The sequence below is a fragment of the Sus scrofa genome, chromosome 3 (assembly GCF_000003025.6).
Source record: "Sus scrofa isolate TJ Tabasco breed Duroc chromosome 3, Sscrofa11.1, whole genome shotgun sequence".
Taxonomy (NCBI): domain Eukaryota; kingdom Metazoa; phylum Chordata; class Mammalia; order Artiodactyla; family Suidae; genus Sus; species Sus scrofa.
In genome coordinates, this window is record NC_010445.4 from 35,131,628 (window position 1) to 35,149,294 (window position 17,667).

Below are 17,667 nucleotides of genomic sequence, written 5' to 3' on the forward strand. Positions count from 1 at the left end.
GCTGAGCTTGTTGAAGCTGGTGGAAAAAAATTCTCTGCAGATATGTTGAGAGCAATGAAAGAAACTTAAATGAGTGTTGACCAAAACCTCACCTTTCAGAGGCTCTAACCAACCTTTTTGAGGCTCTTCTTAGGATCAGCTGTTCTAGCTACAGGAGGAGAAGGGATCTCGGGTTTGCCACAGTCTCGTGTCAGCCCCAGGGCTGGGCACCACTTCTCTATTTTAGCCAAGAGTCATTGCCACGGTCTGTGCCTATGTGTGTAAAGACCTGCCATCATGTATCAGAAAGAAGAGAGCCTTTGGCATCAGCCTGGTCTGAGTTTGAGTCCAGTACCCATCATTTCTTGATGGTCCAACCTTGGGCAATTTTCACAGCCTCTGAGTCTCTGTTTTCCTTATCTGTGAAAGGGGAGCAGCACCGTGTGTTACTAGGTTTAGAGTAATGGACTTAAAGCCTGAAACTATTACACATGACGATTATAGACTCACTCTACTGATAATACAAATTGTGACATTTGTTTCATGATTTCAAAGGAAGGTGACACTAATATTGCTCTGATATAAATCAAAGTCAACAGCAGTAAAGGTTTCAGTTTCAAAGGTTTTTTTGAAAACATGGGCAATGAATACGTGTTTGGTTATGTTTGGAGGTAGAAGGCGGTGCTACATTTCTGATACAACTCCGGAATTTGCTAAATGCTGGCGATACTCAAATATCTATTTCCTTGCTAGAGTTCCACAGAGAAGTCTGGTCTGGTGGAGAAGAAAGAATAAAATAAATCAGTTCATTGGTTAGGGGAGCAATTAGGATTATTTCATTAAAAAATAATGTCCTAGTCCAACTCGAATGCTGATGAGGACCAGTCCTTGTATATGGAAGAGGTAAGCTTGGTGAAGTAGTATAGGGAGTGGTGGTGACTGCGGCAAATAATCTTGGGAGACCGTTCATTCTGAACATGAGCGCATCATTGCCATGTTTTGTTAGATTTTTCCACTTTTTAATCAAAGCCAGATTATGCTTTGATTAAAATCCCTCCCTCTTTCTTTTTTTTGGTCATGCCTGTGTCCAGAAGTTTCTAGGTCAGGAACTGAACCTGAGCTACCACAGTAACTCAAACGATAGCAGTGACAATGCTGAGTCTTAACCACTAGGCCACCAGGGAACTCCCTAAAATCTCCCATTTTTTTTTTTAAATTTTCAGTTTTTAGGCTGCACCCATGCATGCAGAAGTTCCCAGACCAGGGATCGAACCCATACCATGGCAGCAACCCGAGTCACAGCAGTGAAAACACCAGATCCTTAAACTGCTGAACCACCGGGGAATTCCAAAATCTCCCATTTTTCAATGTTGGCAGTTCATTCTACTGCAAGGCCTGAGGTCTAAATAAAGTCAGAAGACCAACAATATGTAAGCTTTTTCCTAAATCAGAGCTCAACAAACTTTCTCTGTAAAGGGCCAAATAATAAGTATTTTCAGCTTTGCAGGCCCTGTATCCCTTAACAATTAGTCAACTCTGGTGTCATAACACAAAAATAGCTGTAGACAATACATGCATGGATTCATATGACTGCATACCAATAAAGCTTTGACAAAAACAGGCCATGGGCCAGAACTGAGCCATTGATCAGTTTGCCACCCCTTGGCCTAGTTACTTAATGCTGATACTAAAGGCCTGGAAGAGACAAAGGCTGGAGAGAAGAGGAAAGGCTGGGTGGGCAAGGGGCTTTGGGTCCCACTCACAGCAGGACCGGGCAGAACAAGAGCCCAGGATCTGGGGTCCCTGCAATGCTTCCTAGTCCTCTTTCTAACCTTTGATCAGGTCCCTGCCTCAGGGCCAAGTTTCTGGAATTCGAAACAGGGGAAGGCCATCAAATCCTAGGACTGACCTGCCTTGCCTTCTTTCTGTCTTCAAAACTCCACCTCCCAGAGTCAAGGAGACTCTTTGGTTCCTCGCCCCCTCCCCGCAACCAGCCAGGGCCCCTCCCCCATCATCTCTTCCCTTTTGTGAAGCCACCAGATGGGTGTCACCCGGAGACACTGCCTGGAACCCCAGGCAACTCCTGGCATAATTGCTAACCTGACTCCCACTTGCCAGCCAATTAGAGGGAAAAGGGGGGGACGAGACCCACCTCCTGTCACTCGGGTGCTGCTGCCACCACCGCTTTTCTTAGTTTAAAAAAAAAATGGTAGTTAATTTCTCCCCCTAAAAAAGGCAGGGAACAATCTCCTTAAATTATAGTGTGATAACGTGAAGCAAAGATGCAGAAGTCAAATACAATTTGGGTTATAATTAGCGATTTCCTTGTAGCGAGTTTCTCGGGGAGATCCAGGCTTCCTCTAGTCAGCTTGCCAAGTTGAAGCCCCCTTTCACTCCTTGGGGTCACTGGATACGGGGGAAGGGGGTGACTGGGGGATGGAGAATGTGTGCATGCTTGCGTGTGTGTGTTGTGTGTCAACTGAGGCAATTTAGAGATAAACACATAATAACAGGGACGACGATTGTTAAGATCCTTTTCTGCTATGATATTGTCATGTTTAAAATAGCAGGGAATGTCATTTAGGTAAAGAAACAATTTCTGATGGGAAGTCACGTATGTGGGTCTAAGAATCCACCTCTGCTGGCATTTCCACCCTTCCCTTTATTCACTGTATGGCCTTGGGGCAAGTTATTTCACATCTGTGCCATTTCCTCATCTGTCATTCTGGCCTCGTCACATCCATCCCTTGATGGGTTACGGAAAGTGAGTAAAACAGGCAACTTGGTGGGTGGCTCTTGAGTGAGTAAGGAAGTGGACTCTGGAGTCAGACTGACTGCATTTGAATGCCAACTCTGCCCTTTGTGACTTTGTGATGGGAACTGGGTACTCTCCTTGATTTCTCTATGCTCTGGGTTTCTCACCTAGGTAACAAGGGGTTAATTGTGGTACCCAGCCCCTCTGGATGCTGTAAGATTCCATCAGATCATGCACAGGGAGCTTGGAGCACCACTGCACTGGGCATCTAATATGTGCTCATGACACGCTAGTTACTGTTACCTAGACATTATTCACACATGATAGCTGCCTCTTCCTTTTTTGTTTTATTTTCTTCCTTTCAGCCCGTAGCATTTCCTTCTTTCTTTTTTAGCCCATGGAATTTCTCTTTGCTTTTCCCCATCTACAAATCAGGGTACACATTACATTTCCCCTTTTGAAAAGACCAGGGCAGCCCAAACGTGCTGAATTGTGTTATGTGCAACTAATTCCATGATTTTTTTCAAAACGTCTTTTTGCCTCCAAAAAGGTCTGCAGCACTTAAGCCTTCAAATTACCTTGATCCTGATGGCCTGGCCTGTTTTAGACTGTTCAGTCTGCAAACTTTGGTTTGTTGGAGAACAAACATGCCCAGGTAGCTTTGTCCCAAGGACATTGAGATCACATAAAAGTCAGGTCCTCAAGACTGCGTAACTTCTGTTTACGATGTCAGAGGGAAGACTTAGTGTCTGGGTCGTAGTGACCTTCTCTCCTAAGTCCAAGAATTGGAGGACCCACGAGGTTTTCTTTGGGATCTCCATTTGGCTTGGCTCACCTGTCAGGCTTGGCTCACCTGTCTGGCTCACCTGCCTTACAGGAGTCTGTTTACTCTACTACTGGTGGGGGCCAGGACTCAGCCTTTGACCTTTCTGGGAGCTTGGGAAGAAACGTGGACCTAACTCTCCATCAGAGTCTATAATTTGACAGCCCAACAGCCTCCACAATCTTCAAGGATGCAAAGGTGGAAACCCAGACTCCCCAGTTAGAGTGTTTTGACCCAAGAGCAACTAGGACCAGAGCTGATTGGAATACATAACACTCTTAAATAAGCACAGTGCTATTAAGTTCTCCAGCAGTAGAAGAGAATGAGAGATAACCTCTTTTTAGAATTCTGGAAGCTTTTCTGAAAGTGAGGTCCACTTCTGGCTGAAACCTCTGGCTAGGAACCAAAATGGGATACCAAAGAGAAGTGGAGCCTCAAATCATGTAGCTTGATTTGCACCTATAGGCAGGCTCAATGGGCTTTGTCTTTTTAAATGCAGAGATAATCCTAAGTATGTTGATTTTGAGAGCTACTACAGAATCCAGGAGATGGGGAAAAAAACATGGTCATAGCCAGTGGGAAGCACAGGGAGGGACATAGTGCAGTGGAAACTTTATTGTAGCATGTCCCTGTTCTGGTTTCTGCTAGTTTCACTTTGTGAGTCAGGCAGGTTGATTTCCCTCTCCAAGCTTCTGCGTCATTCATTAAAAAAACAAAACAAAACAAAAAAACACAAAAAAAACCCCACAAAAAAACAGGTAGACCAGATGGTCACTTCAAACTCTAACATTCTATAATCTCTACACTGTCATGCTAAAGCTTCCATCTGTCTTTTTTTTTTTAACTTTATTTTTTATTTTTTAGGGATGTACCTGGAGCATATGGAGGTTCCCAGGCTAGGGGTTGAATCAGAGCTACAGCTGCTGGTCTACGCCACAGCCACAGCAATGTTATATTCAAGCCACATCTGCAACCTACACTGCAGCTCATGGCAATGCTGGATCCTTAACCCACTGAGCGAGGCCAGGGATCAAACCTGCATCTTCATGGATACGAGTTGGGTTTATTACCACTGAGCCACATTGGGAACTCTCCATCTGCCTTTTGTATAAACCTAAAATAGGATCTCACTCAAAGGGTTAAAGTTCCTAATTTCAGCTCTTATTTTAAAAAAATCAAGTTTGATGATTAAAGTCAGGGATTATAAACCAGTATCTTCAGAGGCTGGGCAGATAACAAAAATGAGCAAACAGGAGAGACTAGAAGAGCACATGAAAATCCAAAATGCTGCTTGCTTTTGAAAAATATCAAGATGTTGTCTGGACGGATTGATAGGTAAGTCCCTTTGGATGGACCATATGCCCTCTAGACTATCACAGGGCCTCCATCAAAGGGTCACATCACATCATGCCTGTGGTTTGATCATTTCTATCCTAATGCGGAAAGTCAACTATTTCTTTTACATATGTCTCCATCATAAATTAATCTCTTTCACATATGTTTGTTCTTTTCCTGGACCTGAAAGTATTTGAGTTTTCAGCCCTTAACTTCTATGATCACCTTAACATCCGTACAACGAGATGACTGGTTCCCTCCAGCTCGAATGCTCCAAGAGCCTGGCTGAACCCACCCAAGGATGCTCAGTTAACAAAGGACCATCAGCTTTCTTCTCCTGCCTAATATCCAAATAGAGCACAGAATTCATATGCATTCACCATCAACTTGTAAAACATGTCCATGAATTAAAGAGCATGAGCTGATGGTTGGCTAGTGAATGATTCAAACACTGCCCACAGATTAATGCCTACTTCTAAGTTCATTTCAAAACAAACAAATGCAACAAAACCATCTCATGAGGCCATGCATTATGCAAAAGCAACTAGGTTCTACTAACACCTAGACCAGTCATTTGTGTCGCTCATAGACAGCCCACTCCATCTTCGAATTATCCAATCATTATCCCAACACTTTACAAATACACTGTGTGCTAACACTTTCTCAAAGACTAACATCTTAACGGAGACTGCTTAGTCATATCAAGAGGGTAAAATCTGATGACGAGTACAGGTATGAATAAGCACAAAACGCCAAATGAAGACAATGTCAAGATCAAATGTTTCAGAAGCCTGTACAGTTTCTAGCTGAACTACAGCAATGAAATCCCCCTAAGGAAACAGAATAAGCCTGATCTTTCCTCACTCAGCAAAAGCAAGATGTTTTGGACTTATGAGCAAAACTTCAGTCATAGATTCCTTTCATAAATCCTACCCTTGCTCTTCATGACCCAGACTTAAGTCGATGACCAACTTGTACCAGTCTGTCAAACTTGGGCATGAGTAATTGAAAACTGCTGGTATGGAAGTCATGCCATACAAGAATTCCTCTTTTTTTTTTTTTTCCTTTTTTTTGTCTTCTGTCTTTTTAGGGCTGTACCCTTAGCACATGGATGTTCCCAGGTTAGGGGTCAAATTGCAGCTGCAGCTGCCAGCCTACACCACAGTCACAGCAACGTGGGATCCGAGCCGCATCTGTGAGCTACACCGGATCCTTAACCCACTGAGCGAGGCCAGGGATTGAACCTAGCTGGGTTCATTAATCACTAAGCCACGACAGGAACTCCCATACAAGAATTCCCTTTAAAATAAAAGTGGGAATTTAAGTCTTTGTTTCCCTCTTAACACAGACATGTCACGATTTTTAGGATGGATATATTCTCCAGAAAGACATTGAGGATGAAGAACTCAGGATAGAAGAAAATGGTCTGATGTTTCCTTTGGGAATGATGTAATTATTTCCTAATGATAATGATTCATATAGTAGAACACCTACTACGTACCCACTGCTGGGCCAGCCCGTCACTGGCATTATCTCCTTAGGACATCACAGCGACTCTAAGCCTCAGAGCTTAGGAGGAGGTGAGACTTAGGCTGCATCACATGCCAGTGATGTCACCCTGGGTCAGAACTGGGATGGGGACTCCCAGCTCCTCATTGTGATTCTTCACTGTGCCTCCTGATAATACCTAAGGGTATTTATTGATCCACAACCATGTCTTCTGACCTGTCCTGAGAACCTTCATTTCTCCTAGAATCCAAGGCTGCAGCCCCAGTCCTACAAAGGAACATTAGACGCATGGGTCTCTGATGCTCACGGCTGTAGAATTAGCTCAAGGTGGGCTCAATGATGCCTTCTGGCCCACCAGGAGAGGGCGCTCTGGGGAGCAGGGGCTTTGGAATAGTAAGATGACCCTGGAATTGGGTAGCAAAGGCCTTTCATTCATCCTGCAAGCCACAGACCATTTATTCTAAAGCACAGACGGGAGGCAAAAGCATAACACTCAGCCTCATGAGGGAACAGGAGGCAGAACCTCTGTCCTTAAAGTAAATGTGAACCTTAGGAAAACAGAACTGGTATTGACAAAGCAGCTCAGCCACACTGTCATCTGAAAAGACAATTTTGAAGCCACTGAAACATGTTATTGGAGTTTGCTCAAGGCACTGGTCTCAAATAAGAGTCCGCGCTAAGCTCGTAACATTGCACATGCTTGGGTCTGCTGGGGCCCACCCCAGGGTGAAAGGAGGAACTCCCAGGCAAAGCCTGCTTCTCAGTCATAGCCATAGAGGCAGAGAAGAGCCCAGTGTGTGTGCTGGGCATGCCTCGGGGTGCCTTCTGGGCTTGGAGCCCTTAAGAGTTTAGGTCTTGAGTCTGACACACCTGGTTTTGAGCTCTGGCTCCTACCTGCTCGTTACAATGACCTTCACGAGATCACCTGCCTTGGGTTTTTCAACTATAACATGGAGCTGATAATGCTTTATACATACTTGTTCCTTCTTTCTCTCTCTCTTTCTCTCTCTCTCTCTCTCTCTTTCTTTCTTTCTTTCTTTCTTTCTTGTGATGGAGAGTCAAGATGACTTGAGATTATGCATGTCAAGTGATTACAACACAGCCTGACACTCAAGGAGCAAAAACTATTATTTTCAAGACTGTAATTCTCTGCCTCCTTTTTTACCCTTTTATATGGCTGCACCTGCAGCATATGAAAGTTCCCAGGCTAGGGGTTGAATCAGAGATGCAGCTGAGGCCTCTGCCACAACCACAGTGACACTAGAACCAAGCCACAGCTGCAACCTACATTGCAGCTTCTGGCCACACTGGTTCTTTAACCTACTGAGTGATGCCAGGGATCAAACCCACACCCTCACAGAGACAATGTTGGGTCCTTAACCCTAAGTCACCATGGGAACTTCCTCTACCTCCTGTTTTGATGTAGCTACTTACCCTATATTAGGCAAGAATTCCTCAACAGTTTCAGATTTTAAATGTAAACAAGGGATGCCAAAGTCCTCTGATAGGGGCAGGGACTCGCTGGGTTTCTACGGTTCATCTCTGCCGACTGTTTAGAAGGGAAGAGGAAGGAAATCTGGAGAAGGGCAGGACCTCTAGGGAGGAAGGGAACCACAGGAACACCAGAGCAGAGAGGTCAAAGGACCAGCCTGGGAGCCCTCAGCTTGGACATGGTGGAGCAGAGGGGCCAGCCCTGGCAAATCCAGACTCCAGGTGCCTAGAGATCCACTTCTCTCAACTGGAGAGCAGGCTGATAAAACCAGCCTTGGGGGGATTCTAATTGCTCATCCTGGTCCCAGGCACTAGTCATCCGAGCTGCTGGCCAGGAGACCTGGTAGGGAAGTGCCTGGAGGTTGAGGAAAGTCTTGACTTTGACATTGGACGTAGCTGGTGAGGGCTTCTACTCTGCAGTCACACCTTCTCCAAACTCATGACGTCTTAACCTCTTGGTCCCTCAGTGTCACATGGGGGATGCTGATAGGATGCCAAAGGTTTGGGGTGGGGACAAAACAAGATGCAGAGTGCTTAGCAGAATCTGTGACCACCGCAGGCCCGGGCCCGTGGTAACACACCTTTCCTGTTCTTCTCTCTGACATCTGACAGCTCTCGAGCTACTTTCTTTTGTTAGAGAGAAGGGGAGAGGGGAGCCCCAGCCAAGCACACACAGGGGGACAAGCCAAGAGCTGAGTTGGATACTGGGCTGTGCTGGGCAAGGCAGTGGGCAGAGGGCCTTCTTGGGACTGTCTATGGGCTGCACGTGGGTCTCTGGAGGGTAACTGAGCAGTGTTGACACTGAAACCCACAGACCTTTTAACCATTCACACAGAGACACTGGAGGTAGACAGTGATATGTGTACCTGGCTGCCTAGTACAGCCTGCTTGGGAACCCTGACAATGCAAGATGAACCCCAGAAACAAGTGATGTGCCATCAGTGGGATACCTCTGTATGTATGATAATGCACAAAGGGGAAGAAAAATGCACTGGTTTCCCCACGTGGTACAGAATGACCTCCCCGATAGAAAAGCTGCCCAAGTGCATGCTTCGTAGACTTGACTTCTGGCCCTTTGGGAATGGAACTAGTGAGAAGGGAGAAGACATAAGGCTGAATTAGAGATAGAGATAAACTAAAGAAAGAGAAAAGGAAATAGACAAGCAGGCTGCTCTAAACCGAGTGTGTGTATTTCCTCCAAAGTCATACACGGAAATCCTAGCCTCTAAGACGATGGTATCAGGAGACAAGGCCTTTGAGAGGAGATCAGGTCACGAGGATGGCGTGCTCATGAGGAGCATTAGTGCCCTTTATAAAAGAGGCCTCGGAGAGCTCCCTTGCCCCTTGCACTATGTGTGGACACAGTGAAAAGTGGGTTCTCGCCAGACACCAAATCTGTTGGCACCACAATCTCAGCCTTCCCAGGCTCCAAACTGTGAGAAATGAATATTTGCTGTTAACGAGCCAGCCAATATATAACATTTTTGTTGCAGCAGCCTGAGCGGACTAAGATACAGGCATTTGCTTGAATTTGCATGAAGCATTTCTGGAAGGCAATAAAAGGAATTGGCGACTTTTGTTTTCTAAGAAAATGTTAGTTTTCAGTGTACACTTTTTTCTCAAGGGTGATGTTTTTTAACCACAAGCATTAATTGCCATAATTAATAATAATAATAATGGGTAGTTTTAAAAAAAGGAATGCATTGGTGTTTCTGTCGTGGCTCAGCGGAAACGAACCCGACTAGGAACCATGAGGTTTTGGGGTTCAATCCCCGGCCTCGCCTGGTGGGTTAAGGATTCGGCATTGCTGTGAGCTATGGTGTAGATTGCAGATGTGGCTCGGATCTGGCATTGCTGTGGCTATGGTACAGACTGGTGGTTACAGCTCTGATTAGACCCCCAGCCTGGGAACCTTCATAGGCAGCAGGAGTGGCCCTAAAAAAAAAAAAAAAAAGACAAAAAGACAAAAGAAAAAAAAAAAGGAATGCATTGGTAAATTTTCCCCATACCTTAGCTAAGTTAACTGGCTTCCAAATCAAAGCCAGTGTGTGAATGACTGAGAATAGGATGTAATCATCAAGCCATGTCTCACCTTCTTAAAGGTATTAACAAAAACTGGAGGCAGCACTCCAGTGGGAAGGAGCTGAGGACCCAGAAGAACACAGCTTCTAAAGAGCTCCTTTGTCCATAAAGCCCCAGGCTCTGGGACCAAGCTCTCAGACCCATTTTCTTTCTTTATCAGATCCCAGGGCTGGTGGGAGACTTTTAGACAGACTGCAGAGGTGTTAAAAATAGAAGTGACATTGCTATTGGAGATACATGGAGAATTCACTGCTTGCAAATCTCTAATTATAATATGTCAAGAGGAAAATACCTTGTCAGGAGCAGTATCTAATATAACACAGTATTGGCTCTGTCAGCACAGTGATCCATGATGTGTTTGGAGACCCACATTAAACAGACATTCAGCAGAAAAATGTCCTGCGGGGACCCATCTCAGCCGTCGGGGAATGGACAGGATCACCTGGTCGGTCCCTTCTGTCCCTACTTTCCTCGGCTCTGGCTGGGAGCTCTGGGTGCATCCTGCTTCTCTTTTACAGATTCTGCACTTTGTGTGAAATCATGTGCATATATCAGATGTTTCTGGAGGCTACCAGATGGATAGATCTTTTCTCATACCCCAAACGACTGAGTTTTTCAAAGAAAGGATGGGCTCTGCAGTACCCTCAGACTGGCAGGGACCCTGGTACGTATCTGTCAAAGGACATTTAGAGTCGTTCCAGGTACAACGCAGCCCTGTGGGGAACAGATGGGGTGTCCAGTACAGAGCCACAGGTCTGACCCATTTTGAGGTTAAGTGTCTTCCTTGGGAGACACAGAATCTGGGGTGGAGAGAAGAGGCATTCGGTGAATGCGCAAGGATGCAGAGACAATTTGAAGAAAGTTGTCCTAGACTATGTTCTGCCTGGTCGGGTCAGGGAAGCACAACTCAAAAGTAGGTCACGGACAACAGAAACGTCTTCCCTTTTGGTGGAAGAGAGAAAAGCATGGGCATGGAATTGCAGCAGAAGACAAGATGGCACCTGCTAGGATGCCTGCTCTTTCTCAAAGCCAGCTAAGAGTCTATGTCCCAAGACCTCCTTCAAGATCAGCCACAAAGCCTGCCTGCTCCACCCTATCATGGTCCTCTTTCCTTGAAGACTTCCCGGAAGGGTACAGACCACCCTAACAGTGCTGGAATAGAAGTAACCAGATAACCAGCCCCAGCACAAACTCATACTCCCCACACTCAGAGGGATGCCCACTACCCTTCAAAAATCCCAGGAATGGTCTGAGCTCTGCCCAGTTTCAGGAGTCTTTTTTAGGGCTTCTAAACCCTCCCTTTCTCACTCTCTCAGTTGATGTTGCTTCATCATGGAGAAGAGGAAGGCAGCATGGAAGGAACTCCTCATGCCATCTCTTGACTTCAAGATCCATCTGTTTCCTCACATAGCTACTTTCCCTTCTTGCTCTGCTCTGAATATGTCCCCCACCCATCACCCCAAATTCACATGTTGGAATCCTAAAGCCCCATGTGATGGTGTTAGAAGGTAGGGCTTCAGGGAGGGTGGTTAAGTCATGAATAGGATTAGTGCCCTGTTGAAAGAGACCCCACAGAGCCCCCTCACGCCTCCCATCTTGTGAAAGGGCAGAGACTCTGAACCAGGACGAGTGCCCTCACCTGGTCAACTGGCATCCTGGTCTTAGACGTCCAGCCTCTAGAACCAGGAGCAATACATTCCTACTTCTAAGCCAGTCTGTGGTGTTTCCTTAGAGCAGCTGGAATGGACTGTGACACTTCTCTTCTGTTTCAAAATTGAAATGTTTCCAAACGTTCAAGGGAACCTTCCTGTTAAGGCCTTACACGTGATCTACAACATTAAGGTCTCAGAGAAGACAGTCCGAAGGTAAATAGACCAACAAGTTTTGGCACATGGTATATAACGGCATACAAAGTGTGGGCTCCTGATGGAGGTGACAAGATGGATGGATCTGTAAACAATGATGCTGAGTGTGTGAAGGCAGAAAAAAAAAAAAAGAGAACACAGTACTTTGATGTCACCGATAGAAATTTCTAGAAACGGAAAACTAAGCTTTAGGAGCAGTTCAGCTGGTTCCTGGAAGGAGGGAGCAGATGGAGAGGGAAGGACTGCAGAGGGATGTGTCTTAGAAAGCTTTGGGGATGGTGGATATGTCTGCTGTCCTGAGAGTGGCAATGGTTTCACATGTATGTACACAGCACAACACTTATCACACTGAACACTTTAAATAGGCACAGCTTATTATATGTCAGTGATGCGTCAATAAAGCTGTAAAAAATAGAGTGTTTCTTCTCCTTTCCCAGACAACCCTACTCTCTCTGTGTACCCTTGGTCATAGTCCATCCTATTCTCTCTAAAATACTTTATCACTTTCTTTCTTTCCTGAGTCATCATTCCCTGTCTCCCCACCCTCTGCTTATCTGTGGTGTCAAATAGTGAATCAAAACCCAGTCTCCTACTGCTTCCTCTGACCTCTGTGCTCTTCAACTGCTATTTTTTTTGCTTTCTCCTCTTCACTCCAGATGTTTATGATGGTACAGCACATACCCACTCCAATATTTCCCACTTATTCCTCAACTCCTGGTCCCCTGGCATCTTTCCCCAACACTCTACCCACACTGCTTTCTCCAGCATCTTCGGTAATGTCCAAACTGAGCTTCAGTGATGTCTTCTCAGTCCCCACCTGCCAGGCTGCCATGACAATGCTCTCCTGGTTCAACCTCCAATCTTGGTGCCCTGCTTACATCTCATTCAATAGCTCTTTTCCTTCCAAGCTTCTCCACGTAGGAGTTCTCAACGGATTGGTCCTCTCCATTCCCAACACTCAACAAGTCCATCATTTCAACCCTCTCCCTACAAATGGCTTACTATACTACCCTTAGCACTGACTGGTTTCTTTCATTAAATACCTTTAATGAGAAGTCCCCAAAGCACTTTATGATTGATGCTGGTGGAACCAATAGTGGTCTATGAATTTGGGAACAAGGCTCCTCAGTGGCCCCAAGGCTGAGACATCCATTCTCTGCTTCATCCACTGCCATGCTGGCTAGGGGGAGAGAGTGGTTCCCAGGATTGCTGGCATGGGGCTACTCCAAGAGTCTTTCATTGGGAATCTGGTGTGATGTTAAGGGTTTGAATTTGAAAGACCATCACACAGAAGTGGAGAATAAAACTGAGCAAGGGGAAGAAAAGCCAGAAATAGATGTGGTTGGAACCTTATAGATGCATGTCAAGAACCAAGTTGTGCTAAAGCCAGCTCTTGTCCAGGATTTTTCACTTTCTAAGCCAATACGTTCCCTGCTGAGTTTTCTGTTACTGGTAACCAGAAGCCTATAAAACAATAGCTCTTCACTGATAATTTTGAGGCAGACATCATAGAAAGTGCTTTCTTCAACTATAGTCATAATGAACTAAAGCCTTGGAAATCCATGCTCCAGAACTTGCCACATTACAACAATGAACAGAATACATATTTTAATCCTCTAGTAGATCAAAATCTCTCTTGAGAAGAGAGCTATCTGCTCACCATTTCACCGCACATGAGGTTTAATTTTAATCCTGTTGATCTCGAGAATTCTTTTTGGGAGAGAAGCATGTTAAGTTTCTCAACTCCCTTTTTGGGAGGCATATTAACCCTTTCTTTCAAAAGGTCCGTCCTTAACTTTTCTGGCTTAAATTCTGTTCAGTGTCTTCCAATACCTTTCATTGCAGATTTCCACCTTCTTGTGGAACCTGCAAGGGCTGTGGGATGTGATGATTGCTGGCTGTCCCCCATTTATCCTTTGATGCTGTGTACCCCCAAACCGTCATCACATGCCCTAGAAGTGCTGCATCTTTTTAGTTCTTTGAATAAGCCCAGCTCTTTCCCAATTTGACATCTTTGACCTTGATATTCCTTTTTTCCCTGGATGCTTTGTCTTTCTCTCTTAAACATCATGTCTTTGAAGAAATAGTCCCACACTACTCATTTGCTGGTAGTACCTCTGCTCTTTTTCTTTGCTCTCGTAGCACCTGTCCTTTCCTTAAGACCGTGTATCACAATGTGTGTTTATAATGTGATTGTGACATCTTCATTCTCTGTCTTTCATACGAACGAAGAAGAGAGAGAGGGCCATTTCTGTTTGGTTCAACCACATCAGCCAGAACAAGTCCTGGCTCCATTAGATGCTTAATAAATATTAACGAATGAATTAACGAATGAATCTTCTATAGTCTATATGGTTGATCCATGTTGAAGCTTAACAAATGATGTCTGATTGGACCTTTTTGAGTCCTAAAATAACCACAAGCCCTCTGATTATCACAAAACAACTGACACACAAATAAACAACAACCTCATCACTACCACCAGGTGGTCAACACAACAACAATAAACACCTGCTGAATCCACAACCCATTTCATGACCCCATCCTTATGTTACAGCAGCCAGTATAAAAGAGGCAATAACAGTACCATTCACAGTAGCCAAGAGGTAGGAAAAAAACCCCAAATGCCCATCAATGGATGAGTGAGTGAACAAAATGTGGTGAACACCCCAATGGAATAGCATTTGGCCATAAAAAAGAGGAGGTACTCATCCAGCCTACAACAAGGGTGACTCTTGGAAACATTCTGTTAAGTGGAAGAAAGCAGACACAAAAGGTTGTTTACTGTATGACTCTGTTATTTGAAAAATCCAGATCAGGCAAATCCATACAGAAAGAAAGCAGACCGGTGGTTCCCATCAGCTAGTGGGGAGGGAGGAATGGGGACCATTTTGTGGATCCTGGGTTTCCTTTTGGAGTGATGAGAATGTCTGGGACAGGATCACAGGCATGGTTGCTCTACACTGTGAATGTACTTTATGCCCCTGAATTGTTCTTGAGACAACGGTTAAAATGGCAAATTTTGTGTTACATGGTTTTTTGGCACAATAAAAAAAGGGAAGAAAAGCAAGAGAAACATTTTTAATTGACATTATTTTGAAAAATCTCCAAACCTAACCTCCAAATGAATGAGATGCCAGGGAACCAAGTTAGTCAAAGGTTGCTTTTAGTTACAAGAAATAGATCAGGTATCAAGCCAATCAACTTCTTCACAAAGAGTAGTTTTTCAGAGGCCTGAGGTCAGGAGAAAGAGGCCCCACTGCCTTTTGTACCTACGAAGCATTCTGAACTAGAGGCTGGGTGTGTCCAGGCTTCTAAAGAATTCCGCAGAAAAAGGCTTCCTAAATGTACACACACGTCTTGTGACAGGCATGTGCGCTGTTATTTCAGATAGTACACAAATAAACAGCGTGTCATTTTAATCATTATTTTTGTTTAAGGTGATCTCTTATGAACAACCACCAATATTGACTGTCCGTTGATGGTGGCAATAAACTGTTTCTTTTCTGTCTGTCTGTTTATAATCCACTTTATCCACTCACATGCAACCATAGTGACTTTTTGGTGCATAGAGCTGTGTTACCTCCACGATCAAAAGTGCAGAACAGTCCTGCAAAATCCTCTCCCACTGCGCCTGGGCAGCCCAGGCCACCCACACTCTGGGGACTCAGCAAAAAAAAAAAAAAAAAAAACATGGGGGACAAAGGCTACAACCAGGGTGAATCACAGGCAGGATGGAAGACAACATGAGAAAAAAGAACGGATGTAGATGTATGCCTGGGTGACTTTGCTGTACAGCAGAAATTGACACAACACTCTAAATTAACTACACTTTTTTAAAAAAGGAAAAAAAAACTGAAAAAAGAAAAAGCAAAAAAGAATTTGGTTAGGATAAGGAGGACTGGAGCAGGAATGGGGAGTGGCTGCAGTGGGCAGGACATTTGTTTTGGAGGGATGGAAATATTCCTAAAATAGTTTGTGACAATAGCTGCACGACTCTGTAAATACACTAATAATGTGTGGATTTTATTGTATGTAAATTGAATCTCCATAAAGCCATTAAAGAAAAAAGATGACATAGTGTATGATTCCACTGAGATGACAGAATTCCAGAAAAAGCAAAAGCATAGAAGCGGAAAAGAGATGAAAGTTCCTTTACAAACAAACACACGCAGTTAGTGAAAAATGTGTTGGTTTAAATAAAAACCAGGAGAGATGCGCGGAGGCGAGGCCAACTTGGCGGGGTTGGGACGACACGAGTGGCCTAGGGGCTGCTTTGAGGGAGGGAGCCAGGTGCACGCCTGGCTGGTGCCTGCCAGGTGCCTGGCGGTGCACCCCACAGTCATCACTGGAGTTCTGGGGTCCCAGCCAGCCCCCCTCTCCCGCCCCAAGACCAGCGCCCACTTACTGTGGCGGTGCCCGAGACGGTGTGCGCGCTCGTGTCCGCGGCACTCTGCTCCGAGTGCGACTGGGCTGGAGGATACAGGTTTAACGTGTGCTCGGGGACCGTGGTCTGGCCCGTGTACTCTGGCGCGGGGTGGGGATGAGGGGCCGTGTATTCCGCGGGGATGCCGTTCTGAGGGGGGGCAAACTGAGCCGAAGCGTAAGGCTGAGCCATTGTGTCAGGGGCAGCGGCAGCTTCCTGATTACCCTGCAGAATAGGAAAGGGGGAGAGAGGGAGAGACAACGGTGAGCGGGCGCCACTGAGCAGGGACCACCCCCACCCCCCGCACCCCCGCCACGACACGCAATGACAACTTCGCCCCCGACTCTTCGCGGTGCCAGCGCTGTGCCAGGGGCCAGAGATGGAGACATCCTAGTTCATCTTCGCCTGACCCTATCAGGAAACAGTAACCATCATTGTCAGAGCCCCATTGTACAGATGCAGAAATCAAGGCTCGGAGAAGTGCAAGTCCCTCTCCCAAGGCATCAGCCCAAGAGCCCAAAGCCTGTGAGGGTCTGTGCTCCACCCGGTTGGATTTTTTTCTGGTAGATCCTTCTAATTTCATTCCCGTTTTGGAACGTGTGAGCCTGGAGTTGTCGCCAGTGACAGCAGAACCTTGATTTGATCCTTAAAATGCCAAGAGAGATTAAATTGAACGCGTGTGTTCTTGAAAAGAGAGAAATTCATGTAAGCATTTGAATTTAATCAAAATTTTATGTGATTTGGCTCACGTAATAGAATGGGGGGGTGGTCCTTTCAATGGGGTCAGTGTGTGTGTGTGTGTGTGTGTGTGTGTGTGTGTGTGTGTGTGTATGATGTTCCCAGGGCCATCATGAAGCAGCTAATGAAAATTCACAACCTAATTTGGACAAAGATGGCCCTGTGTGATAGTCCCATTTTAAGTATCTCTGCAAAATAATAGCTGGACTTAACACTTAGTCTCATTAATCAATGACCCCTCCCCCCACATTCCCTGACTTTTTTTTTTTTATAAGCAGAGTATTATATAACAATTCACCCTTCAGAGCTGGGCAAAACAGGCAGTGTGATAATTACAGTCAAGTCAAAAGAATTAAAAAAAAACAAAAAAAGAATTCAAATGCTTCCATTTCAGGAAACCTCTCTCTCTCTCCACCTCCACCCCCTTAACTCTCCTTACACACACACACACACAATCAACCTTTCTCTCTCTCCACCTCCACCCCCTTAACTCTCCTTACACACACACACACACACACACACACACACATGCACACACACACACATCAGGGACTATAACCCAGAGGTCTGAATTTTCCATGGTCTTAAGAAATGGGATTGTACAGTCAGAAAGGGATGTGGTGCTGGTGGGGTGTTTAGCAATTAAGCATGCCAAATAGCTGCC

At 45.3% G+C, this 17,667-nt stretch overlaps 1 protein-coding gene across 17 annotated transcripts in view; it reads right to left on the reverse strand.

The window, feature by feature from the left end:
- RBFOX1 (RNA binding protein, fox-1 homolog 1) overlaps positions 1 to 17,667 on the reverse strand; it is a 2,271,070-nt gene that overhangs the window by 192,925 nt on the left and 2,060,478 nt on the right. For all 17 annotated transcript variants that reach the window (XR_002342915.1, XM_021088068.1, XM_021088065.1 and 14 more), the window contains one exon: positions 16,248 to 16,490. Coding sequence is in view for 16 of the 17 variants with exons in the window: in XM_021088068.1 (XP_020943727.1) it covers positions 16,248 to 16,490 (243 nt within the window). In the remaining variant the exon portion in view is untranslated. The remainder of the gene's footprint in view (positions 1 to 16,247; positions 16,491 to 17,667) is intronic.